The sequence below is a fragment of the Peromyscus eremicus genome, chromosome 22 (assembly GCF_949786415.1).
Source record: "Peromyscus eremicus chromosome 22, PerEre_H2_v1, whole genome shotgun sequence".
Taxonomy (NCBI): domain Eukaryota; kingdom Metazoa; phylum Chordata; class Mammalia; order Rodentia; family Cricetidae; genus Peromyscus; species Peromyscus eremicus.
The window spans coordinates 6,773,973-6,800,912 of NC_081437.1; the positions used below are offsets into that span (position 1 = coordinate 6,773,973).

At 44.3% G+C, this 26,940-nt stretch overlaps 1 protein-coding gene and 1 pseudogene across 1 annotated transcript in view; one reads left to right on the plus strand and one right to left on the minus strand.

Moving 5' to 3' along the window:
* Positions 1–26,655, minus strand: part of Msh2 (mutS homolog 2) — a 65,510-nt gene extending 38,855 nt beyond the window's left edge. The window contains exons 1-7 of the mRNA XM_059248411.1: positions 26,359–26,655; positions 20,603–20,757; positions 18,069–18,347; positions 15,669–15,815; positions 11,482–11,631; positions 10,384–10,517; positions 4,044–4,243 (exon numbers count right to left, since the gene is read on the minus strand). Of these exons, the coding sequence (XP_059104394.1) occupies positions 4,044–4,243; positions 10,384–10,517; positions 11,482–11,631; positions 15,669–15,815; positions 18,069–18,347; positions 20,603–20,757; positions 26,359–26,569 (1,276 nt within the window). The 5' untranslated portion in view covers positions 26,570–26,655. The remainder of the gene's footprint in view (positions 1–4,043; positions 4,244–10,383; positions 10,518–11,481; positions 11,632–15,668; positions 15,816–18,068; positions 18,348–20,602; positions 20,758–26,358) is intronic.
* LOC131897602 (selenoprotein K-like) lies at positions 12,189–12,571 on the plus strand (annotated as a pseudogene).
* Positions 26,656–26,940: the final 285 nt, after the last annotated feature.

A 26,940-nucleotide genomic window follows, 5' to 3' on the forward strand; every position in this document is an offset into this window, starting at 1 on the left:
TGCCCACTGAGTCAGCTGACTTCCTGTTGCCTTCTGATCAAGATGTAGCCAGCACCATGTCTGCCTTGCATGCCGCCATGCTCCCTACCATGATGATAATGGACTAATCCTCTGAACTATAAGGTAGGCACCCCAATCAAATGTTTTCCTTTATAAGAGTTGCTGTGGTCATGGTGTCTCTTCAGAGCAGAAGAAACCCTGACTAAGACAGGTATTATATCCCTTCCAGTCGGGCGGTGGTGACGCACGCCTTTAACCCCAGCACTCAAGAGGCAGAGGCAGGCGGATCTCTATGAGTTTGAGGCCACCCTGGTCTGCAGAGCAAGATCCAGGACAGGCACCAAAACTACACAGAGAAACCCTGTCTCCCTTCCCTACCACTCCCAACCGAATGGGAATCAACCCAATGGGATCCCCACTGAGACTATGCAGTCACCTTCTCCAGGAGAGATGCTCTTTTGTCAAGCGTGCTGAGAAGCAGCATTACCCTGCTAAAGCCTCCAAATAAACCAGCAAGAGCCATTGCTTACAGAGAATTAACTGCAAATTTGCTTTCCATACAGTTGCTGCCCCCTGCTGTCTGCAAATATACCTCACTTTCAGTGTTTTTTCTGAACAGTAAGCCTAGAATTAATCAAAACCAAAAAAATCACAAGACAACAAGTCGCATGTAATTTCTAGAATATATGCTAATCTACCTTTTTAAGTCATGAGTTTGCTCTAAAAAACATTATACTTGCTTTACTTTATTTTATTACAAATGAGTCTGTTTTGGAACTGTGAGCAAGGAAATCAAGAACACAACAGAACAAGAGCTCAGCATGGTCTACCAGCTCAGGCTGCATTCATTTGCTGGATTTAGCAGCAAACAGCTAACTTAGCAAGTGTCAGCTTGGTCCTGTGACCAAGGATGGGAGTAAATGGGTGAACAGAAGACGAGAGGAAGCACAGGCTTTCAGAAACTCCAACAGAAAGAGGAAGACACAGACTGGTACCAAAAAGGGACACAGACTAGACAAAATGATATAACACGGCAATGCAAAGCAAATGCTACTCATTTATACAATGGGGAAAATGAGGCACAAAGAGGAGAAACGTATGTACATGTATGCACAGGTAGGTGAAGACACTGCGTTTCCATCCATGAACCACACAATGCACACGTACACACATTTGTCAAGCCAGTTGACTTTACTCACTAATATTCTATCAATCAACCAGATGGACTTTGTTCATGTTAGTAACTTTTGTTTTTTGAGACTGGGTGTTGTGTGGTCTGGTCTACGTTGACCTTAAACTCACTGAAGGGATCTAGCAGGTCCCGGAGGGGCAAACAGGTCTTCCCCCTCCCCCTCCTCTTGCTAAACCCTTAGACTACATTCTGAAAGCTAGTCACCAAGGTCTATCCCCTTATTTGGCCACTTTCTTACGTCTGATTAATTCCTAAGGCAGATCACTAAGGTCTAACTAGCAAAACATCAAGGTCCACCAATCAAAAATCCCCCTTTGGCTACCCTAATTAAAATACCCTATCAGAACTTACCGACCTATCTCAGTTCATTCTAACACAGACATCTCCCCACCCCTGACTTTTCCCCTCTTAAAATTAACTCTTGCAAAGCTATTTGCTGGATTCAGATTCAGTCACCTTGTCTCTTTTTGCCTTGCTTACTAAAGGATCTCTTTGTATTTGGGTGTGGTCTGTGCCTAATCCAGGGTCCAGTAAGGAGCACCCCAAAGTATGCAGGTCCCTTCACTTGCTACAGAGTCCAGGCACACAAAATGCCTGGTCTTCCTGCTTCTACTTCTCAGGGACTGGCTAACGAGCTTACGCCACCACACCTAGCTAGGAACTTCATTTTGACCTCAACTGTGAGAGTACCAAGACCCTCCGTCCTGTCATGGGATACGCACTGGGAGGAAATTCTACCAAGCCTTAAGCCAGCTGTTGGCTTGCTACTGAGATAGGATTTTGCTGAATGGCCAACCTTGGTCTCTGTTGGGGAATATTATTTTAAGGTGTGTTACTTTTATTTATGCTGCATTTGTTTAACTCTGTGAAGCTGTGTTACTGTACCTGTCTAAAACACCTGATGGTCTAATAAAGAGCTGAACAGCCAATAGCAAGGCAGGAGAAAGGATATGCAGGGCTGGCAGGCAGAGAGAATATATAGAAGGAGAAATCTGGGAAAGGGAAGAACTAGAAAATAAGGAGAGGAGGACATTAGGGGCCAGCCACACAGCCACACAGCAAAACATGGAGTAAGAAATAAATGAAAGGTATACAGAAACAGAGAAAGGTAAAAGCTAGATGGGCTAAGTTAAGTAAAGCTGGCTAGCAACAAGCCAAGCTAAGGCCAGACATTTATAAGTAAGAATAAGCCTCTGTGTGATTTATTGGGAGCTGAGTGGCGGGCTCCCTAAAAGAGCAAAAATATCCAACAACAGGTCTTAAACCCAAGTTAGTCCTCCCACCTAGCATCAGGAGGAACTGGGAATACAGGAGGTCTCTGGCAGAGGCCAATTTGCCATTCTTTTGTTAAGGTTCGTGTGTGGTGATGACTGCTGGTTAAGGCATAACCACAACAACCACACAAACATAAGCATACACAATGGTAGACTCCTTGGAGTCGCTGTTGCGCGTCTCAGTGTTTACTGGGACGGCTGACTTGCACACTGCGGCAGTAAGGTCTCCTCAGTGTTTACTGAGACGGCTGACTTGCACACCGCGGCAGTAAGGTCTCCTCAGAGTTCTGCAGTAGAGGCTAGTTATCAAACAGGAAGCAAGTGCTTGTTTGGTTTGGTTTTGAGACAAAAACTCTAGCCCAGGCTAGCTCAAACTCAGTAGCTGAAGATAACCTTGAACTTCTGGTCTTCCTACATCTACCTCCTGAGTGCTGAAATTTGAGGCTGATCGGAAGGGTGCGTCCACCCCCATCTTTCTGCACTGCTGAGGACTGAACCCAAGGTTTTGTGCAAGCTAGGTGAGCACTCTACCAATATTCCTCCATCCCCAGAAAACATTTCAAAGTCCCTGTAGGACTCTACCTTGTGTTCTGGGGCTCCAAAGACCACGATGCACATCCTGACAATTCAATAATCCTGCAGGACTATAAGGAAAAGGTCTCTGTAACCATCTACAACTGTACATACTGTCCTATGTGTCTTTAGCAATGAAACTGTTGAACTGCCTGTTACTCTGAATGACTAACCCATTAATAAATAATAAAGCCAGGAACACTAACATTGCTCTTTATCTAGGTCAAAGTACTAGAAATTGTGTGTACTAGACAAGTGCTTGACCACTGAACTACATCCAAGGCTATTTGTTACTTCCTTTTCTTGGAGACAGGGTCTTCCTATGTAGCTAGCCCAGGCTGGCTTCAAACTCAAGAGATTCACCTGCCTCTACCCTTCAGTGCTGGATCTAAAGGCTTGCACCACCATGCCTGGCTTTCTTCTTTTTGTTTATTTAGGTGGTTGGTTTTTATGAGACAGGGTCTCACTGTGTAACCCTGACTAGCCTGAACTTGCTATGTACACCAAGCTTGTCTCAAACTTATAGAGATCTGCCTGCCTCTTCTTCCTGAGTGCTTGGACTATTTATTTATTTATTTAGCTGCAGGGAATCCCACTAAGATGCTCAGGTTGGTTTTGAACTTACTCTGTAACCTAGGTGGGCCTTGTATTTGCTATTTATTCTCATGCCTAAACTGCCTAGTAGCTGGGATATAGGACTGAACCACCAACCGTGGTGAACATTCATTTCTAAGGAGCAAAAGCCATGCGTCTAACCCCCAGTATTGCAATACACACATACATACAATGCTAAGTAGCAAACATTCCAAGTTATCTCAAGACTTCTGGCTTCTGCCATAAAGTACTGCTCAGTATAAACCTATCAGAAACCTATCATCAGAAACCTAGACCTGCCCTTCCATAAAAAACACAGCACATTTGTCTAGTATGTGAGTGAAGTTAAACAGGGCTGAAGGAAAAGTAAAAAAGCCAGAGTGAAGGAAAGCCAGGCTGTCTGTCATCACCTTGGTATTTCTTCAGAGCCTGTATGACGTTGGGGAGCTGGTTCACACCCTGATACAGCCGGTAACAGTCCTGTAAGTTCGCGGCTTGTCTCTGAAACTTCTTGGCAAGTCGGTTAAGATCTGGAAAGCGACGAAGCAAATCCTCCTGCAAAGTCTGCCTCAGTTCTGAATCTTCTACAAAAGCTTCCACTAAATCTAATCTGAAAACAAAACAAAAAAATAGAGTAAATGATGAGATCCACATGGTAGGGGAACTGACTCCCCCAAGTCGTCCTCTGTCCTCTGACTTCCGAGAGCATCACACACACACACACACACACACACACACACACACACACACACACACACACACCCCGATACAGGGTTGGGTGAAAAGAAACTTTAAATCACTATCTTGGCTGCCTCAATCCCTTCAGTCCTGATATTACACTACAGATGGGTCTCACTGAGGTTAGCTGGAAAAAAAAAGAAAAGAAGTAACTTTAAAAAATAAAGAAGCAGGGAATGGCAGGGGTGGGGATGGGGTGAGGGAGGGAGCAGGAGGAGGGATGAGGGGGCTCTGTGGTTGGTATGTAAAATGAATTTAAAAAAAATTTTTTTAATGCAATTTAAAAAAAAATGAAGAAGCAAGGCAGGGTGGTGGTGGTACATGTCTTTAATCCCAGCATTGGGGTGGCAGAGGCAGTTCAAAGCCAGCCTGCTATACACAGAGGGGGGGGGGATGTAAGCTACCTCACAAGGTCGCCCCTGGGAGGTGAGGCAGGGTCAGGAAGGAGTTAAGGCTATCCCTTCCAAACAAAGTGAGTTTGTGGCCAGCCTAGGCTGCACGACACGCTGCCTCAAAGCAAAAACCAACACACTAGCACACAGCAATCCGCATGCTCCTTCAGTCTAGCCCAGATACCCTGAAAAGCCTGATGAATTGCTAGTTTCACAAGCCTACTCAGTAAACCACTTCAGAAGTAATTACAGTGTCAGTTTACGTTTCTAGATAACAGATGTCGTTAAAAAGGAGAAAGCCTTCTGTTTCCTTGACAATGCCACTTTAAAAACCACAATTTTAGATATATCAAAGCTACTACTGGCATTAACAGAGTATACCTATCAGTCATATTAAATTCACTCTCAGCTGCACAAAATTAGATAGTATTGCATTAAATAAATCACAATTTAACTGGAACACGTGATAAATTTTTAGGGTCACTTAATCCCTAAAATTCCAACAGGACTCTTTGGAAATTAATCATAAAATATCTGTTATTTTTTTTTAATTATTACATTTATCTCTGTGTGTACATGTGCTTATACATGTACAGCACACACATGGAGGTCAGAGGAAAAGTTTAAGAGTCAGTTTTCCCCCTCTACAATGTGGGTTCCTCAGATGAACTAGGTCACTAGGCTTGGAAGCAACCACCTTGGAGTGCTGCAGGCCGCAGGAATGTATCATAAGAACTCAGCTGGTTATGGCAAAGTCACTACCTGGAGGGATCAAGGAATTCCTCCAGAAGAAGCCAAATTCCAAGGAGCTTTTGGTGTTACTTGGCTTGTTATATATCAGCTGTCTTCTGTTATGAAAATCATGTGCGCCTTCATAGTTTTCCCAATTGACTTTTCCCTAAGAAGGGCTAACAGTGTGGACTGATCACTCTCTGGACATACAAATTCAAGATATTTGGAGAACAGCCTCAGGAAAGGCTTCCTCTGGAATCAGATATCTCCCTTAGCCACTTTCAAGGACTAATAGTAATAACAGTCCACATGCTAGTCTCCTGATTTAAGGTAAATTCCACAAGGAGACAATGCCTAGGTCAGGTGGACCTTAAGTAATAGCTTTGCACAATTTAGTGGACCCTCCTTTTCTTACAGCCTTACTAACTTCATAGACCTCTAACTCCTTACCTAACCACTTCTAGGAATATTTAGATAACATTCTGCTCTGACAGCTATGCTCAGCCAGAACCCCAGTTCAAGCCTCGCTGTAATTATCATCATTGGCAGCATCCAGCCGGGTCCATACCCAGATGGAGGAAAGTACCTTATCAGAGATACCTCTGTACTCTCTAAGAACAGACTTAAGCGTCCAGACTACCTGTTTGAGAAGGCCTGGTGGATGTGCCAATTAAGCCTTACTTCCTCCTTTCCCAAACCTTACCTCTAGTTCCAGATCCCCCTTTAACTATCACCAGAGGCATCTAGCTGTACACAGGTTGCCTAGCGACTGAGCACACTTTCCCCCACCCTGCAGAAAAACAGCAGATAGCTTGGACAGATAGGAGCCACAGGAAAAAAAAAGGCACTTTTATTTTCTCCCATTGACCTAGCAACTTATAGATTCTTAACATTTTCTACCAATCGCGTTTAAGATTATAGTTGAACACATAAGAACCCTCTTCTTAGATATTACCCAAATTTAGCCTTTAGTTAATTCATTAGTCACTTCCCCTTTGGGTTGCAAATGATAATTAACAATTACTGCCCCTCTATGTGATTCTTATCACCCCTCTGTTTGACCCTGGAAGCCTGACAATCACAGCCTAAGGAAACTCTTACCTGCCTTTATGACCACACAAGAATTCAAGCCTGTGGGAATCGATCTACCTCAAGACGCAGCCATACCACTCTTGGACATATACCCAAGGAATGCTCAATCATACCACAAACATACATGCTCAACTGTGTTCATAGCAGCATTATTCGTAATAGCCAGAACCTGGAAACAACCTAGATGCCCGTCAACTGAAGAATGGATTAAGAAAATGTGGTACATATACACAATGGAGTACTACTCAGCAGAGAAAAACAATGACAACATGAAATCGCAGGTAAATGGATGGACTAGAAAATATCATCCTGAGTGAGGTAACCCAGACCCAGAAGGACAAACATGGTATGTACTCACTCATAAGTGGATACTAGATATAAAGCAAAGAACAATCAGACTGCAACCCACATTACTTTTAATCCACAGATAATAAAAATGAATGCTTAAGAATAGCCAAAGATGCTGGGTGGTGGCACATACCTTTAATCCCAGCACTCAAAACAGAAAAACCTTGTCTCAAAAAATGACAAAAAAAAGAGCAGCCAAAGATAAAAAAGCACAGTCACAGCTTTTCTCTTTTTTTTTTTCACAGCTTTTCTTAACAAAAATAATTTTCCATATAAAGCTATTATGTCTTTTAAATTTTAGGATAGCAAAATAGGATCCGCAAGATGGCTCAGGTAGGGGCACTTGCTGCTCAGTACGATGACCTGAGTTCAATCCCTGGGACCTACTTGGTAAAAAGAGAGAACTGACTCTCGCAAATTGTCCTCTGATCTACACAACACACACACACACACACACACACACACACACACACACACACACGCACGCACTCACAAAAAAATTAGAAATGGGGGATCAAAGCAAAGGTACTAAGGGAAGAAACAAAAGACATAACAAGTGACATAAACTAATTGAGGGAGGAATGATTCCTTTAGCATAGCTAACTCTCTACATCCGTCACATCAGAACCTACACTGACACACACTGTGGCTCACACTTTGTGTTCCCAACACACTGGAGGCTGAAGAGGTGGGAAGGCAGCAGAATTACATACTGGGTTTCAGGCTAACCTAGACTAGAGTGAGACCTTCTCAGACAAAAACAAACCCCCCATCTCACACTATATATTAACTCCATGTTATTTATAGAACTAAATAAACCATTTTTTTCTCAACTAAAAAAAAAAAAAGAATTCAAGCCTGATGACCTTGCTCGACCAGGGGACTGCTATTGTTTGAGTTTATAACTGGATTCCAGAGAAACGGAGGAGAACAGGGAGGAATGAGGAGGATTTTGACCAGAGAGTACGTGTGGACGAGATAGAAGATGAGGAAAAGTCAGATGGGGAAGTACTAGCTGGGTAAGAACAAGAAGAAAAGGATCTAGATGAGGCAGAATCAAGACAAGAGAATTAAGATAGAACTTAGAGGGAGCAGTAGATAAATATAGAGAGAAATCAGGCAAGAAAGGAGCTAGGCATGAGAGCAGAATAGAAGCTGTGTAGAGAAAGAACTCACAGCGAATAATAAAGTGTATGGACTAAGGAGTTTCCTGTACATAGATTCATTTCTTTTCATCAAAAATTAGTTATCAGATGGTTGTAGATTCTTCCCGGACCCTGGGAGGGGACTATCAAGGGGCTGGACCCCCATAGTGCAAGATATTGAAGCAGGGAGCCTTTGACCAGCCCAACATCTGGTTTTCAAAACCAGCAGCATTCTTGGAATCTGGAGAAGTGACAGGATGGTCCAGAGTACTGGCTGCTCTTCCAGAGAACGCAGTTTTGATCCCCAGTACAATGGAGCAGCTCATAACTACTTATAACATGTTTCAGGGGATCCAACACCCTGTTCTGATGTCCTCAAGCTCCTGCACATACATGATGCACGCACATACCCTCAGCTATGACCTGGATCATTCTTCAGTGACAGGGTCCTGCGGAGGAAGATCAGGGATGAGGAAATAAGAAAGGTAGGGAAGTTGGGACCAGGAGGTCTTGCAGAAGCTGATGGCTTATGCCAACAAGCTTATTAAGAAGTAGAGCCATTGTCGGGCGGTGGTGGCGCACGCCTTTAATCCCAACACGCGGGAGGCAGAGGCAGGAAGATCTCCGTGAGTTTGAGACCAGCCTGGTTTATATAGTGAGTTCTACGACAGCCAGCTTTTTGTCTCAAAAAGCCAAAGGGGGTGGGGGAGCAGAAAAGAAATGAAACAAGGTTGGTTGTGATGGTGCACACCTTTGATACAAGCTCTTTGGAGGCAGAGGCAGGAAGATCTCTAAGGTGTTCAAGGCCAGACTGGTCTACATATCAAGTTCTAGCCCAGCCAGGCCTATATAGTGAGACTCTGCCTCAAAAATCAACAGTATTCTGTCATTTCTTTAAAACCAGTAAAGGATAGAGAGTCAGATCTTCAGTTAAAATCACTTGGCTGCTCTTGAAGAAAACCCAGGTTCGAGTCCCAGCACCCACATGGCAGCTCAAAACCATCTGTAACCCCAGTCCCAGAGGATCTGATGCCCTGTTCTGACCTCCATGGGCACCAGGCACACATGTGCACACAGACATATACACACAGGCACAACATCCATACACATAAAATAGATCAATCTAAACGCAGCAAGTCTGATCTTTTAAAGAAAAGTTGTTGTGGCCAGTAAGAAGGCTTATCAAGAAAAAAAGGACCTGAATTCAATTCTCAGAAAGAAGGGAGCAGGCAAAAGCACCCTGGCCTAAGTACTGCCATTTTGACTTCAGACTCCATTTTACCTGCAGGGTGAAATACAGTTCAGGTTCCCAAGGCCTAGGGGAGCTGAGAACTTTCCAATGACTGATCAACCTCCTCCCTAAACCATAGAAAGAGTCGTTATGCATCTTCAGTTCTTTAGGAACATCATGGCAGATCCTAACCCCAGAAGGAACACACGGTTCTGACTGGACGGACTGAAAGGCTTGCACTGTATGTCGGTTGACAATGGGAAACACAGGGAAGTCCCTAATCTCTAACTTCTGATTGGTGAAAATTTTAACTGTAACCTAGCAACAAATGTTTATGATTTTTGCGAGTCCTTGTCCTGCAGCCCAATCCTATAGGTGATCGGCTTACGTGGTGAATTATTAAAATCCATGGAACGTTGACTGCTGTCCCTCTCCTTCCTCATGGCACACACAGGCTAGGTGTAAAGGAGACACCAAAGCCAACCCCAGAGAGCTGTCCTCTGCCCTCCCTTGTGCTCCCCCAAAAATAATAAATAGAAAGAACTCTTATAACACCAAGAGAAGTTAGCTGGGCTAGGGACAGAGCTCAGCACAACACCCTGGGATAAGTTTCCAGGACTGCTTCCACCTCCAGCACCAGATAAACCGAGGGTGGCCCTCACATATGCCAGAGCCTGGGAGGCGGAGGCAGGAGGAGGAGGAGGATCACAAGTTCAGAGTTAGGCCCGAGAGAGGGCTCAGTGGGCGAGGGCCCTCGCTGAGAACCCGACTATACCTGAGTTTGAGCCCTGGAATCTACACGAAGGTGGAAGGAGGATGGATCCTACAGATTTATGTTCCACATCTATAAGCGCCCCCCCCACACACACACACCATACACATAATAAAATGTTTTTAAAGGTTAAAATTCACCCTCAACTAAATATTGAGTTCAAGGTCAGCCCAGGACCCAAAACAGAAGAAAACGAAAAGTAAAACAAGTGTGAACTGTGTATCCGAGTAAGTGGCATTACCACGCAGGGTTAACAGCGGACTGCTCAAAGGCAGGGAGAGCACACACTGAATGCTGTACCTCTCTTCTATTCTGTTCTTGTCCATGAGAGGCTGCTTAATCCACTGGTTAACCAATCTTTGCCCTTGAGCCGTTTTGCACTTATTCAGTAACGCAGCCAGAGACTGGGAGCCAGTGGTGTCTTCAACGGAACCCTAGTACACAGACAATAAAATAAAAACCTTCATCAGCAAAGGCTTTACCATGCCATGAAACAGAACTGGGGGAACAATAACCAATACTATTCTCCGAATATAAACTAAGAACTGCCCGCAAAAATTTCTCTAAGGTAAGGTAAAACCTGTTAATCTACATTTAAATATGCACATTTTGCCCACAGCTAAACTGCTTCATAATTACTGCAGCTTTTAAACAAACTCAAATTAGAACTTTAAAGCACTGCTGTAACACAAATTTACCCAAAAGACTAGGACAAGTATACGTACACTGTCTGAGATTAGAAATCAAATACAACAATTAAAAACTACTGATCTAGTCTAACTACAGTAATGGTACAATGTAGCTAGAGTTTTCCTGCCTGGACACAGTCAGGACAAATCTCTATCACCCACCAGTCTCACAGCCGCTCAGACCCAACCAAGTAAACACAGAGACTTATATTGCTTACAAACTGTATGGCTGTGGCAGGCTTCTTGTTAACTGTTCTTACAGCTTAAATTAATCCATTTCTATAAATCTATACCTTGCCACATGGCTCATGGCTTACCGGCATCTTCACATGCTGTTTCTCATCGTGGCGGCTGGCAGTGTCTCTAACTCAGCCTTCCACTTCCCAGCTTTATTCTCCTCCTTGTCCCGCCTACACTTCCTGCCTAGCCAATGGCCAATCAGTGTTTTATTTATTGACCAATCAGCAACACATTTGCCATACAGAACATCCCACAGCAGTACAATATACAAATTCCTTAAATAGATCATTGTGAAAGGGAACTTTTTTTTTTTTTAATCATTCAGTTTTTGTTTTTGTTTTTCCCCCAGGGCAGGTTTCTGTGTAGCCCTGGCTGTCCTGGAACTCACTCTGTAGACCAGGCCGGGATTAAAGGTGTGTGTCACCCCACCCGTCTATTCAGTTGTTTTGACCCTTGTTGTCTCTCCTACCTGGAAAAGGTTGAGGGCTCTCACTGCTGCCATGTCCAGCCTCATGTACTGGCTGAAGTCGAAAGTCGTCAGTTCAAACTGTCCAAAGTTGGAGTCATCGGACAGGAGCTCTAAAAACTTGACTACCGCAGCTAAGGATGAAACTGCAACCTAGAAATCAATTGAAAACACAAGATCCTTCCATCACCCAGACCAGAGACTAGACATGCACAAAGCTACACAGAGAAACCCTGTCTCGAAAAAACCAAACAACAACAAAAAACCAAACAAACAAAAAAACCAAAGTGAAAGGTTGTCTCTCACGCTGGTGAGACGGCTCAGTGGGTAGAAGCACCTGCTCCCCAAGTCTCACAGTCTGAGTTCTATGCCTAGAACCCACAGCAGAAAGAATTCCCAGCTGTCCTCTGAACTCCACATGCATGCTGGGGCACCCTAATGACCATGCATGCACGCTCACATACAGTAATATTTATATATATATATATATATATATATATATATATATATATATATATATATGCATATTAAAGTGAAACCCACCAGGTACAGCTATACAGCATTTATTTCCAGCACCTGAGAGGCAAAGGCAGGGGACTGTAAGTCCTCCTGGACTACATTCGGAGTTCCAGGCCAGGCAAGGATACACAGGGATACCCTGTCTCAGAAAGGTAGAAACCCAGTCGCTTAGAATGGGGACCAGAGGGGAGATGGTTTACAACGCCAATAGACAAGTGTTAGGACAGCTGGAATCAGTCTCCACAGAGACTGACTGTCTTTTTATAACAGATTTTCTTCTGGGGAATAGCAGAATTTATCGTTGCTTTTCTTTTCAAAATTCTGCTTCAGCAAGATGTGAAAACAAGAAGAGCCTATGGAAGCTCATTTGATTCCAGGTATGATGGAAGAGGGCTACCGGGAAACCCTCCACAAAGGCCATCTTCACGGCCCCAGCCCACCTCCAGTGGCTGGTGGATGAGGAAGGGAACTGTACGGTCTAAGATGCAGACAACTAGACATGCACATGTGCAGAAGAAAACCATCAAGAAGTGAAGAGCCCCTCATGCTGGACAAGATGAAGGTGTATGTCTAAACAAGGATTGCTCCCTGTCCTCACAGATGAATGAGGTCATGCTGGGAACTCCCTCCAGAGGATCTGGACTGACTGGCATGAAATTCTATAAACAAACATGTGTGGATTCTTTGCATAGTTTACTGAAGTATTAATATAGTTTTAATAAGTAAATATTTTAGGTTGCAAAATTTGATTCTTCATCTTTATATAATTAAACCCCAAATCTCTGATCTGTAAGAAATATAGGCCAAGTATTCAGTCTTGTTAATGTTGCCTTTTTACAACTTCTTTTTTCTTTTTCCAAGACAGGGTTTCTCTGTGTAGCCTTGGCTGTCCTGGAACTCGATCTGTACCAGGCTAGCCTCCAACTCAAGAGATCAGCCTACCTACACCTCCTGAGCACTGGGCCTAAAGGTGTGCGGCACCACCACACAACCACCACCAGGCTGCTTTTTTACATCTGCTAAAATACTGCTCGTTGTTATTTTGCTCTTATTTAAAAAAAAAAAAAAAAAAAAAAAAAAAACATACCATATTTATTTCAGCAGTATACATAAAAGTAGAAACCCCATCTCTAAAAACAAAATAGGAAAAAAAAATACATAAAATATAGCCCTATAAATCATTTATATAAACAAACAAAGGCAAACTATACTGTCAGAAGTCAGAAGCAGGATAGCCCCCTAATGCACATGAAGATGGTAAGGAAGTCTCAAAATCACATCGGCAGGAAGCACAGGAGAGTCCTAATGATACTGAGTCATACATGCTAGTTAAGAACAATTAAGCTGGGCTGGAGAGATGGCTCAGAGGTTAAGAGCACTGGCTGCTCTTCCAGAGGACCCGAGTTCAATTCCCAGCACCCACATGGTAGCTCACAACCGTCTATAATTTGACCTGGAGCCCTCTTCTGGCAGGCAGGCAAAACACTGTATACATAATAAATAAATAAATCTTTAAAAAACAAAACAAAACAATTAAGTTGTAAGAATTTCAGTTACAAACTATTATACGGACCTTTTAATTATATAAAATTATATAAAATAATAAAAAACTAAACAAGTTTAAATTTTTTATATTCTACGTTACTAATATACAATAAGAAAATTAAAACAGTAAGAAGAAGTTCAAGACATCCAATCATGACAAACACTGATTTAAAATACACTTGAGAGCCAGTGAGATGTCTTATTGGGTCAGTGTTCTCACTTGCAGCCCAAGGCTGATGAACTGAGTTAATCTGTGGAACTGGAGCAAAGTTGTCTTCCGACCTCCACACTCAAGTCAAGCAATCACCAACACAAAATAATAATATATAAAAAATATATCCATGGTGGCCTCTACCTACAAACCCAGGACTCAGGCTATGAAGGCAAGATCAAAGTTCAAAATCAACTTTATCTATATCACCAATTCAAGCCCAGCCTGTATGAAACCCTCTCAAACAAAACACTGATTCATTTTAATAACCTATTTTTTCCTATATGATAACAATAATCTAATTGCCTACGTCAAACAAATTAACACACAAGGCTGTCGAAAGAATCTCCCCTTATGTCACCAGAAGGCACACATCAACATTCTTTGTTTTGGTTATGAGACAGGGAGACACTAAGGCCAGGCTGGTCTATATAGTGTGTTCCTGGCCAGGCAGGGATATATAGTAAGACCTTGTCTTTAAAAAACAAACAAACAAACATTTAAAAAACAAACAAACAAAAACAGAAAACTGCAAATCTCTACAAGCTTCTTTCCATTTTTAGTAAGGAAGATTGTTTTCTAACTCCTGGGATTTTTACTCATCCTTGTTTTACTCACCCTGGTTTTTATTTGCCTTTTTGAAACAATTTCATATAGCCATGGATGGCCTCCAACTTAATATATATTTCAGACCGCCTCCATCTCCTGGCCACATTGGTTTCTTTTTTCTTTTTGGTTTTGGTTTTTCAAGATAGGGTTTCTCTGTGTAGCCCAGGCTGTCCTGGATCTCACTCTGTAGACCAGGCTGGCCTTAACTCAGAGATCCACCTGCCTCTGCCTCCCAAGTGCTGGGATTAAAGACATGAGCCACCATGTCTTTAATTAAATTAGAAAGAAAGAAAAGAGGGGCTGGAGAGATGGCTCAGCAGTTAAGAGCCTGTCCTGCTCTTCCAGAGGACCCGAGTTCAGTTCCCAGCACCTGCATAAGGTGGTTTATATCCTTCAGCTGTAGGGGACGCCCACGTCTCTAACCTCCAAGGGCAGCATAATACCCCTACACACACAGACAAAAATTAAAAATAAATCTTTAAATATAATACTATAAGGTAATGTTTCAATTTTTTCTAGTCATTTTCTTGAGTTTTTTTTTCCACAAAGTTTACTGCACATAAAATAAACAGTATCACTAAAGTAGTTTAGATTTCAAGGTAAGTGTGACAGAAGTATGGGCCAGCAAGATGGCTCGCAGTCAAAGAACTTGCTGCCAAGCCTGACAAGCTGAGTTTGATCCCCAGGATTCATATGACAGGAGAAAAGTGACTCCTCAAAGCTGTTCCCTGACTGCCAGCTACATGCTGCTGTGTGTGCACATGAATGCACATGAGCATGTGTGCTGCAGGACATATGATCACACTGTGGACCCTGAAATTGCATTATTGACTGGAAAAACCTGTTTCTAGTGTGGTGTGGCTCAGCCCTAGCACACACCTTCATTCCAAGAGCTTTCTGCTTGAACACTGGAAACAGGATTAAATCAAGTCAACCATAGGTCAAGATGGGAGTACACAACCAGGTGACAGGAAGTGAACATAGGATTATTAGGAAAAAAACAAAATGCATAGAGAGTAGGGGAGTCAGGGGGGCTCTTGTTGAGACAGCATAGGAGAAAGCAGGAGCTTCTGGGAGAGGAAGGTCAGCTGGGTGCTTTCTCTGCCTCTGAGCTAGCAGGCTTAGACCCCAGCATCTGGCTCCTGAGTCTTTATTGGTAAAATCCACCGATTTGAGATTTTGTTAAGAACAACACATGTGCTCACACACATAATAAATAAAGGGAATTTTTAAAAGTGACTAAATTAGCCTTTTAAAATGTCACTGTCATGATTTATGAATATACTCGTACTTGTAACCCACATACCTGATTCTCCATCTCTGGTAAGACAGCACTATTTATCTGTTCTCCTTTCTTGCCTTTTAATAACCGGTTGAGATCCTGACAAATGTCTTTAGTGGAAAAGTCGGCTCTCTTTCTTTCTGTGATCAGAATCCCTCCTCTCTGAACAACCTGTTTACAGGAAACATTTCAAATCAGTACAAAGAAATCAATGAGAAAAGGAAAATTCTAACACTAGCAAATAGAAAGTTAGGACAGCTCAGAAGATTTCACTATACAAGTCCCTAGGAACAGCTTTTCAATCTAGAAACTCTGAGGCAGAGGTAGATGCCTGCTTGGTCTTCACAGGGCATTCCAGGCTGGCCAGAGCTACACAGGAAGACCCAGTCATTCATTAAAAACAACAACAAAAGAACAAAAAACTATGAACTATTAGTTCAACTTTAAAGTTATGAGAAAATAAACTTTCAAAAACAGTTGCTTACTTGGTGTGGTGATGCACACCTTTAATCCTAGCAGTGAAGAGGCTGAGACTGAATAGCAAGCTCTGGACGCCAGCCTGAATAACAGAGTGAGACCCTTTCAGAGAGAGAGAGATGCTGGGGATAAGCTCAGTATAGAGAACTTGCATGGCATGCTGGAAACCTTACCAATGCCCAGTATTGCGGGTGGGGGGCCAGGAGGGGGTAATCAGGTGGGCATGGTAGTACACACCTGTAGCCCTCGGGAGGCAGGCCAGGCTGGACTATACAATTAGTAGACAGAACATCCCTTTAAAAAAATACCTACCAGGGTTGGGGAGATGGCTCAGTGGTTAAGAGTACTGGGTGCTCTCCCAGGGGACCAAGGTTTGATTTTCAGTACCCACATGGTGGTTCAAAACCACCTGTAACTCTAGTTCCAAGAGATTCGATGCCTTCTTCTAACTTCCATGGGCACCAGGCATTCATATGCTGCACATTCACACATGTAGGCAAAACACTCACAAATTTTTAGCTGGGCAGTGGTGGTGCACAGCTTTAATCCCAGCACTTGGGAGGCAGAAGCAGGTAGATCTCTGTGAGTTCAAGGCCAGCCTGGGATACACAGTGTGCTTCAGGACAGCCAGACTACATAATGAGACCCTGTATGATGGTCTGAATAAGACTGGCCCCCAAAGACTCATGTGCTTGAATGCTTGGTCACCAGGGAGTGGCACTATTAGGTGTGGCCTTCTTGGAGTAGGTGTGGCCTTGTTGGAAGAAGTGTGTCACTGGAAGTGGGCTTTGGGGTTTCAAATGCTCAAGCCAGGCCCAGTGTCTCTCTCTTCCTGCTGCCTGCCAATCTGGAAGTAGAACCCTCAGCTACCTCTCCAGCACCATGTCTGCCCGTGTGCCGCCATAACAATAATGGTCTAAACTTCTGAACTGCAAACCAGTCCCAATTAAATGTTTTCCTTTGTAAGAGCTGCCATGGTCATGGTCTCGTCAATAGAAACAATGGAACAGAAGCAATAGAAACCCTAAGACACCCTGTCTCAAAAAACAAAACAAATCTAATTTTTTTTTGAAGTTCAAGGCCAGGTTTGGCTACATGAGACACTATCCTAGGCAAATCTAAAATAGTAATAAACTATATACACAAATGACACAAACAAAACTTAGATAAAGGTTAAATGATAAAAATCAGAAGCCATAGATGGTGGCCTTCACCTGTAATCCCAGAACCCAGGCTGCTGAGGCAGGATGGCTGAGTTCTAGGCTCACCTGGGCTGTCAAGTAAGACTGACTCAAAAAACTTAAAAAACTGGGGCTGGAGAGATGGCTCAGAGGTTAAGAGCACTGGCTGCTCTTCCAGAGGTCCTGAGTTCAATTCCAGCAACCACATGGTGGCTCACAGCCACCTATGATGAGATCTGGTGCCCTCTTCTGGCCTGCAGAACACTGCATACATAATGTTTAAAAAAAAAAAATTAAATTAAATTCTAGGTCCGAAATGATACAGCTCAGTGCTACAGTAAGTACCTGCTTAGCATGTTCCTGGCCAAGATCCCCAAAAATATGCAAAACAAATATATCCTAAATAACTATATGCTATTTATTTGATAAATCATGCTAAGTACAGTAATATTTACTATAGCAATTGTTGTTTTAATGAAGACAGAAAAAAAGAGGAATAGATCTAAGGCAGAGCAAGTCTTATACAAACATTGTCCTGATAACATTAAGGATTCCAAGTTTCTTTCAAAGTTAAATATCAAGATGGTCCTCAAAATAAAACATTATTGTAATTGGAATTTAAATTATTTCTTCCCCCACAAATCTAGCATCATCAGCTGGTATCACAGCTCAGTGGCAGAGCACTTGCCTAGCATTCTAGACGTCCCAGGTTCAGGAAATACGAGGAAAGGGGTATTAAGGATTTTCCTATAATGGATTCCCTTACCTGCCTCAGTTTCCCCATGTCACCGGAAGTCTCTCCTCCTGGTAAAACACATTCCTTTGGTCCAATCTGAATCAGAAGAGCCTCAAGGTTGGAGAACTGATCGTTATCAGGGAACTCACACAGTCCCAGCTTCCTCTGAATGGAATCAACATACCCAACTCCAACCTGTCTTTGACCATCGACCATGGACATTTTAATACCCACGACGCCAATGGACACTGACATGTCATTGTGACCAAACAGAATGTCTTCAAACTGAGAAAGATTGCCAGGAGAAGCCTAAGCAAAAATAAAGGCAATTTTTAAAAAGTTTTGAACATATTTAAAATTTTTGCTAGTGAATAAATTATTTAAACTTGATGAATTTTACGTTTTCTTACAAAAACATGCTTGTCAGTATATCTTCAATTTTGTGGGTCCATGAGTGTGTTTGTGTGGTTTTTCGAGGCAGGGTTTCAGTCCTGGTAACAGTCCTGGCTGTCCTGGAACTTGCTCTGTAGACCAGGCTGATCTCCAACTCCCAGAGATCGGCCTGCCTCTGTCTCCCGAGTGCTGGGATTAAAGGCATGCGCCACCACCGCCCGGCTGCAGTTACCATTTTCTATCCCGACAGGCTTCTCTTGAAGCTTGGCCTGGCCTGAGAATAGTGACACCATCCTACCTTAGACACACGTCACCACACCTGGCTCCCGCTGCTTGTGCAACACTTAGGCACATCTAAAAATCATTCTGCCAAGTGATTTTCAAACCACCCAGCCCAGCACATGGGAGACTGAGGCAGCAGGATGACAGTTCAATTCAAGGCCAGCCTGGGCTAGAGAAAGATGCTATCTCAAAAAAAAAAAAAAAAAAAAAAAAAAAGACACAAAAGAAACATTCTAGGCTTGTTTGACTCTACATCTTTAATGAGAAATGTACATGCAAAGACACAAATGTAGTAGTTATAAAAGAGATATTGCCAGGCGGTGGTGGCAGTGGTGGTGGTGGTGGTGGCTGCGGCACATGCCTTTAATCCCAGCACTCAGGAGGCAGAGCCAGGCAGATCTCTGTGAGTTCGAGGCCAGCCTGGTCTACAAAGCGGAGATCCAGGACAGGCACCAAAACTACACAGAGAAACCCTGTCTCGAAAAACAAAACAAAAAAGAGAGAGAGAGAGATTAGGGACAATAAAAACTGGAGAGATGGCTCAGAGGTTAAGAACACTGACTGCTCTTCCAGAGAACCTGAGTTCAATTCCCAGCAACCACATGGTGGCTCACAGACATCTGTAATGAGATCTGGCGCCCTCTTCTGGTGGGAAGAACACTGTATACATAATAAATAAATAAAGCTTAAAAACAACAACAAAAAAAAAACCCCAACAGCTTGACATCCTTCAGAAACAGTAAAATCAAAGCCTGGAATGGCAGAGCATGCTCATAATCATGTCAGCACAGAAGAAACTGAGGCAATACAACCAGAAGTTTGTCGATAAACTGAGCTTGTTTCTTTCTTTCTTTCTTTCTTTCCCTTCCTTCCTTCCTTCCTTCCTTCTTCCTTCCTTCCTTCCTTCTTTGAAGACTTACTTATTATGTATACAGGGTTCTGTCTGCATGTCTGCCTACACAACAGAAGAGGGCACCAGATCTCATTACAGATAGTTGTAAGCCATCATGTAGGTGCTGGGAATTGAACTCAGGACCTATGGAAGAGCAGCCAGTGCCTTAACCTCTGAGCCATCTCTCCAGCCCACTGAGCTTGTTTCTAAGAAAACAAAACTGTAAGAGGGGTCCTTTAATCCCTGAACTCAGGAGGCTGGGTTAGGCACTTGGCCAGCCTGAGCTACATAGTGAAACCTTGTCTCCCAAAGAAAAAAACAAAACTAGAGGTTGGAAAGATGTCTCCGAGGTTAAGAACGCTGGCTGTTTAGAGCAGACAGCTCACAATTGTAACTCCAGTCCCAAGGGACCCAACGCCCTCTTCTGGCGTCTCCTGACAACAGGCACGAAAGTGGTGCCCTGACAGACAGACAGACAGACAGACCTACCTAACATTAAAAAAAATAATTTCAGACAGACAGCCCTAACATAAAAAAATAATTTTTAATTAAAAAAAAGTAAAACCAACCCATTGTTTAATAATATACTATTTATGCTCAGTTTATCATCCACAGTTATGTTTTATTTTAGGAACAGTGAGAGACAAGACTCAGTGTTCAGAAACATTTTATAAGGACTACTGAACTTCTAAACTGTGATTAAACGTAACTTTTAAAAACCAATACTAATGGGCGGTGGTGGCGCACGCCTTTAATCCCAGCACTCTGGGAGGCAGAGCCAGGCGGATCTCTGTGAGTTCGAGGCCAGCCTGGTCTACAAAGAGAGTTCCAGAACAGCCAAGACTGTGACACAGAGAAACCCTGTCTCAAAAACAATAACAAAAAACCTACTATATCAAAATTCTTCAAAGCATTTTGCTATCACAACCTAGTTAATATAGTGAAACCTGATTTTTTTTAACTTTCTAAAACAAATATATAAAAGTAATGTAATTACCTTAAATGCCAAGTACCAATCGTTCTCCTTGGAGGCCTTATTTCCAGCTTTATTCTTATAAACTTCAACTCTATACTGACGAACCAGAAGAAGGTCTTTCACAAAGGACTCAAAATTCATCTTACTAAGCACAACACTCTGCAATGTCTTGGCCCCTAAAAACAACAACAAATAAACAGAATTAAATGTTAAAGATGAGGACTTGAGGTAACAAATGTCCAAGCCTCCACAACAAACCGTTAAATGAAGAAACACTACAAGCTGGGTACAATGGAGCACAGCTACAGGTCCAGCTACTTGGAAGTCTGAGGCAGGGGGATCACTTCAGATCAGGAGGGCAGCCTGGACCAAGAGCAAGATACTGCCTCAAAACAAATGAGCACGGGACAATCAGGATAACTCGGTGAGCTAAAAACACTTGCCACCAAGGTGATCTGTCAATCCCTGGTACCCTCGTGGAGCAAGAAAAGACCCAATTCTTGCACACCTATTGCACTGTATATGTTCATACACATAGCACACAAAATAAATAGATGACTAAAAATAAAGAAATTTATGAAGGACTTTGGAGCTCCTTAAAATGAAATTGCGCCAGGAGGTGGTGGCGCATGCCTTTAATCGCAGCACTCAGGAGGCAGAGGCAGTCGGATCTCTGTGAGTTCGAGGCCAGCCTGGTCTAGAGTGAGTTCCAGGAAAGGCGCAAAGCTACACAGAGAAACCCTATCTCAAAAAACCAAAAATAAAAAATAAAATGAAATGAAATTGCTAGGACTGGACAGATGGCTCAGAGGTTAAGAGCACTGGCTGCTCTTCCAGAGGTCCTGAGTTCAATTCCCAGCAACCACATGGTGGCTCACAACCATATGTGATGAGATCTGGTGCCCTCTTTCTAGCCTGCAGGGATGTATGCAGACAGAATACTGTAAAGATAATAAATGATTTTTAAAAATAGAGTTTAGGCGTTGGGGATTTAGCTCAGTGGTAGAGCGCTTGCCTAGCAAGCGCAAGGCCCTGGGTTTGGTCCTCAGCTCCGGAAAAAAGAAAAAAATAAAAATAGAGGTTTTTTTTTTCTTTTCTTTTTTTTTTTTTTTTTTTTTTTTTGTTGTTGTTGTTTTTAAAGCATTTTCCAGCACCTGTGACTCCTGGGTTAGCTTCTCAGCAACACAAAACAAAACAAAACACAGTTGTGACCTAGTCACAGAAACACCCAGGATTCAAGAGTCCACACAAGCAGAGCAAGGCCTCCTGTTTGGCACTGTGCCCACACAGCAGTTTCCAGTTACAGGTGCAGTTTCGGTCTGCACTGACCAGCAAATACCGATCTTTGTATTTCCCCTTTATAGAATCCCACAGTAGACACACCATTCGGATCACTAAGTTTAACACCCATGGAGCTGTTCCAACAATCCATCACTGGCTTCCATGTGATGGTAGTAGATAGGTGTAGTGATTTTCAGTCACTTCAGCATCAAAATGCTTCATGAAGAGCCCTGGAAATGCTTCAGGCTCCCAATGTGTTGAATGCGATAAACTTTTATCACACTTTTTTTTTAATCAAATATGGTAAAGTTCTAAAAGCCAATTTTATCACCTGTGATTTTAATAAACTGCCAGGCTACCCCCCTCTTTTGGTGATGAGTAATCTATTTTTCTACATAGAGTTCTCAGAGAGCTGGGTGTGGCATATGCCTTTAATCCCAGCACTCAAAGCAGAAACAGGCAAGACCTCTGTGAGGGCAAGACCAACTTGGTCTGTAGAGTTCCTGGTCCAGGTCAGGCAGGGTTCCACAGTGAGACTCTGTCTCAAAATAATAAAACCAGAGTTTTCAGGGGCTAGAGAGATGGCTCAGTGGTTAAGAACACTGACTATTCTTCTAGAGGACCCAAGTTCAATTCCCAGCAACCACACGGTAGCTCACAACCATCTGTAACTCTGGTCTTAGGGGATCAGATGCCCTCTTCTGGCCTTTGTGGGTACCAGGCACACACATGGTACACATACATACATGCAGACAAAACATGCATACACATAAATTTCTTGAAAAGTTTTCAAACTCTCTCATCAGTATCTCAACTGCTCCTCTGGGGGAACCTGTAGCAATGTGGGGAGACACATAACTGTCACAGGGAGCGACACCACTTTGAAATCTTGTGACAGGAACAGGAAGCTGCTAACATGAACAGAAGAGCCACCGCATAATGAATTACTAATTTCCCCAACTGTAAACAGTGCCAAGGCTGAGACCCTGTCTTAGATGGAAGGTAAGTATTTCAAGCCTAATTCTGATCTACAAATACCAAGTACTTTATAAAATAAATAAAATCTGAGGCTGAAGAGATGGCCCAGAGGTTAAGAGCACTTACTGCTCTTGTAGAGGACCTGGGCAGGCTCAGTTCCCAACACCACATGGAGAGTAGCTCACAACTGGCTGTAACTCCAGCTCCAGGAGATCCAAAGACCTTTTTGGCCTCAACAGGCATCAGGCGCGCGCGCACGCACGCACGCACGCACACGCACGCACGCACGCACGCACGCACGTGTGCATAAATGAAAATAAAATAATCACACTATCCCTTGGAATAAAAACTCAATTTTCTCAGCATCCACATGGCCAATTACAACTATCTGTAACTCCAGTTCCAGGGAAATCTGATGCCTTCTTCTGGGTTCCTCAGGCACCAGGCATACGCATGGTACACAGACAGACAGACGTGTAGACAAAACACACACATAAAAATCAAGTAAGCTGGCCGGGCGGTGGTGGCGCACGCCTTTAATCCCAGCACTCAGGAGGCAGAGGCAGGCGGATCCCTGTGAGTTCGAGGCCAGCCTGGGCTACAGAATGAGTTCCAGGAAAGGCGCAAAGCTACACAGAGAAACCCTGTCTCGAAAAACAAACAAACAAACAAACAAACAAACAAAAATCAAGTAAGCCAATGTTCAAGAGGTCAGTCTGGTAGTGAATCCTATAATTCTAGCACTGGGGAAACAGAGGCAGTTGGATCTCTGTGAGCTCATGGTAAGTTCCAGGCCAGCCAGGGCTACATAGTAAGACACTGTCTCAAAAGCAAAACAAACAAACAAACAAACAATTCTTATCAGCTCTCAATTTAGAAAATAAAATGTGGGGGCTCAGAGGTTAAGAGCACTGGCTGCTCTTCCAGAGGTCCTGAGTTCAATTCCCAGCAACTACATGGTGGCTCACAGACATCTGTAATGAGATCTGGCGCCCTCTTCTGGCCTGCCTGCATACATGCAGGCTGAACACTGTACACATAATAAATAAATAAATAAATAAATAAATAAATAAATAAATAAATAAATAAATAAATAATCTTTTGAAAAGAAAGTGCGAAGTCTAACCGGCGAAAAACATTACAGGAGAGGACACAAATGGTCTGGTTTAATTCTGGGACGGCTGCTGAGCCACTCCACAAGCATGTGGCAGGACTGTTTGGTCAGGGGTCCTGCCATACTGAAGGCTCATCACTTCATGAAGCCCTCTCAGACATACAAGCCCTGTTCTTTCTTGTAGTTAGTGTTTTTGTTGTTTGCTTTTTGAGACAGGGTTTCCTTATGGAGCCCTAGATGTTCTAGAACTCTCTGTGTTTACCAGGCTGGCCTTGATCTCACAGAGATCACCCCCACCCCCAGATTAAAGGCGTGTGCTACCAACCCGGCTTCTGGGTTCTTTCGCCTAACTACTGTGCACAGCAATTGGTATTTCCCTGTCACTAGCTAGACGCCAGAGAAATGTTTCTTGGTCTTTTCACTAACAGGAACTCATTGTTAGGTGTGATTTCTAATGAATGAGAATGAAGGGGTAAATGAGGTGATTCTCCTCTTCTAAACCTAGCATCACAGAGGTAGACTTCCCGGGCAAGGCGCTGCACACCAGGGAGGCTAAGGCAGCAGGTGTGAAGTCAGAGGCCACCCTGTGCTGGGTTACAGTGCCCGTATCTCAAAAAACAGTTATCTGGTTGTCCACTGAAGATGTCACTTCTCTAGAAGGTGGAGCATGTGTGACACACTGACTGGCAATGCACACCTGCTGACAAGCATCTGGAGGGCCTGTCTGTGCGGACTCTATGTTCCCGAGGAGCCAAACTCTATAGGGAAAAGGACGGATTTTTCTGCCATGAAACAAATGATCAGAATTGAAAACTACTCATGTTCTGTCCAGAAGGAACAGACTCAAATTCACACAAGATTCTCTTGAGAATAATTTGGAACTGCCACTTGCATTCAATTGTGCCAGGTAGTGGGGACAGAAAAGCGGTGGCGCATGCTTTTAATCCCAGCACTCGGGAGGCACAGGCAGGCGGATCTCTGTGAGTTCGAGGCCAGCCTGGGCTACAGAGTGAGTTCCTGGACAGGCACGAAAACTACACAGAGAAACCCTGTCCTGAAAAAAAAAAAAAAAAAAAGCTAAATAAAACGACTTGGAAAATGCATACAATTATTTAGCAACCAAAAGGAATGAAATACTGATAACACAGATAAGCCTGGAAACAAAAAGAAAATGTGCCTTCATTTTCATGTTACATCCCAGGATAAGCAGCATATCGAGACAGAAAATAAACTAGTGCTAAGGGAGGGGAAGACTGGGGGAGGAAATGAGCAATAATGGACACAGGATTTTGTGTGTGTGTGTGTGTGTCTGTCTGTCTGTCTGTCTGTCTGTCTGTCTGTCTGACTACTCAAGATAAGGAGTAGCTATCTGTCTGTCTGACTACTCAAGATAAGGAGTAGCTGTCTATCTGTCTGACTACTCAAGATAAGGAGTAGCTATCTATCTGTCTGTCTGTCTGTCTATCTGTCTGACTACTCAAGGAGTAGCTGTCTAACAAAAAAAGACATACAACACATACTACACACCCCGCACTGGCCAGGCAGAAGCAGAAGAATAAGGCTACCTTTGGTCTCTAACATCGTTTGCATGGACAGCGTAAGAACTAGAACTCACAACTCCAAAGCGTCCTAGAATGCTCTTTCATTATAACTGAAAGAAAAGGCAATGAGAGGGCGGGGGAGCCTAGATTATCCACCTAGGCTGCTAGTGAGGTCTGCAGCCTTTTAGGGGCAGGTGGTGCTAGGTGGCAGAAAACAATGAATTCCGAGCACAGCTTTCCAACTAGCCCAACCGCACACAGCAAATGGTGTGTCCATGTTGTGGGGGAGGGGGGAGTGCAACTGAAATCTGGGCAGTTCTGCTCCAAGACAAGCCCCTGGTCCTGACCACTGAGCCACGCTACCGTTCAACAGTGCTCCATCGCAGGGTCTCAAGCGGGACGGTATAATAATAAAATAATAATAATAATAATGCCATGTTGGCAACATGAGGGTAACGTAAAGGAGTCTCCCAAGGCGCCCGCCACTCCTCCCTCCTACGCTGCTGACTGTAAAGATCTGGAGCTGAGCAGGGAGGCGCGCGACTTTAATCCTATCAACTCCGGAGACTGCAACACGGGGGTCGGGAGTTCGAGGACAGGCGGGACTCGGCGGTGTTTTATCAGGAGCTCACCCGGGCCTAGCCAAGCCCACCCCGCCGGGGGTGGGGGTGATGGATGGGAATACACTAAACGCGTGGCACCCGGAGCCACCTCGCGAGCGCTGGGGAGCAGCAGCGCCACCGTCCCGCCGGGAGCGGGATGCGCGCAGGTCTCCGGCCCCGGGCCTCGGGGTTTTGCAAAGCTGCCCGGCGCGCTCCCGCCCCGAGCCGATCCCGCCGCCGCCGCGGGCTGCCCTCCCTCACCTGCCGGCCCCATGTACTTGATCACGCCCTGGGTCTTGAACACCTCGCGGGCCGCCAGCAGCGCGTCCTCGCCGTGCGCCGTGTAGAAGTCGCCGCGGTCGAAGAGGCGCACCGTGGTGCTCGGCTTCTCCGGCATGCCCTCAAAGAAGCGCACGAAGCCCGCCTCGGCCGGGCCCTCCAGCTGCAGCGTCTCCTTCGGCTGCACGGCCATTTCCGAACCTCTCCGCACGAATCCCCCCGCGAAGACACAGCGCGACCCTGCACCCGCCGGGTCGATTCCCGCCACCCCTCCCTCGCCGCTAGGCCGCGGCCGGCCTCCGTGGCTCCGCCCAATCAGCGTGCAGCGCTGCGCCCGGTGGGCGGGAGTCTACCGCGGGAGCCAATCACAAGCGAAGGGGGCCCCGGCTTCCCGCGTTCTCCGGCGCATGCTCGCTAGGCTGGAGGCTCGCAGACCTGCAAGCGGCCGCCGCGATGCTCGCACGTCCGCACTGCATGGTGTCCAGGTGGGTGGGTGACTCGGGTGGGCGGGGTCATCGAGTGACCGGAAACGCGGGAGTGAAACTCAAAGAACTTGTAAACCAA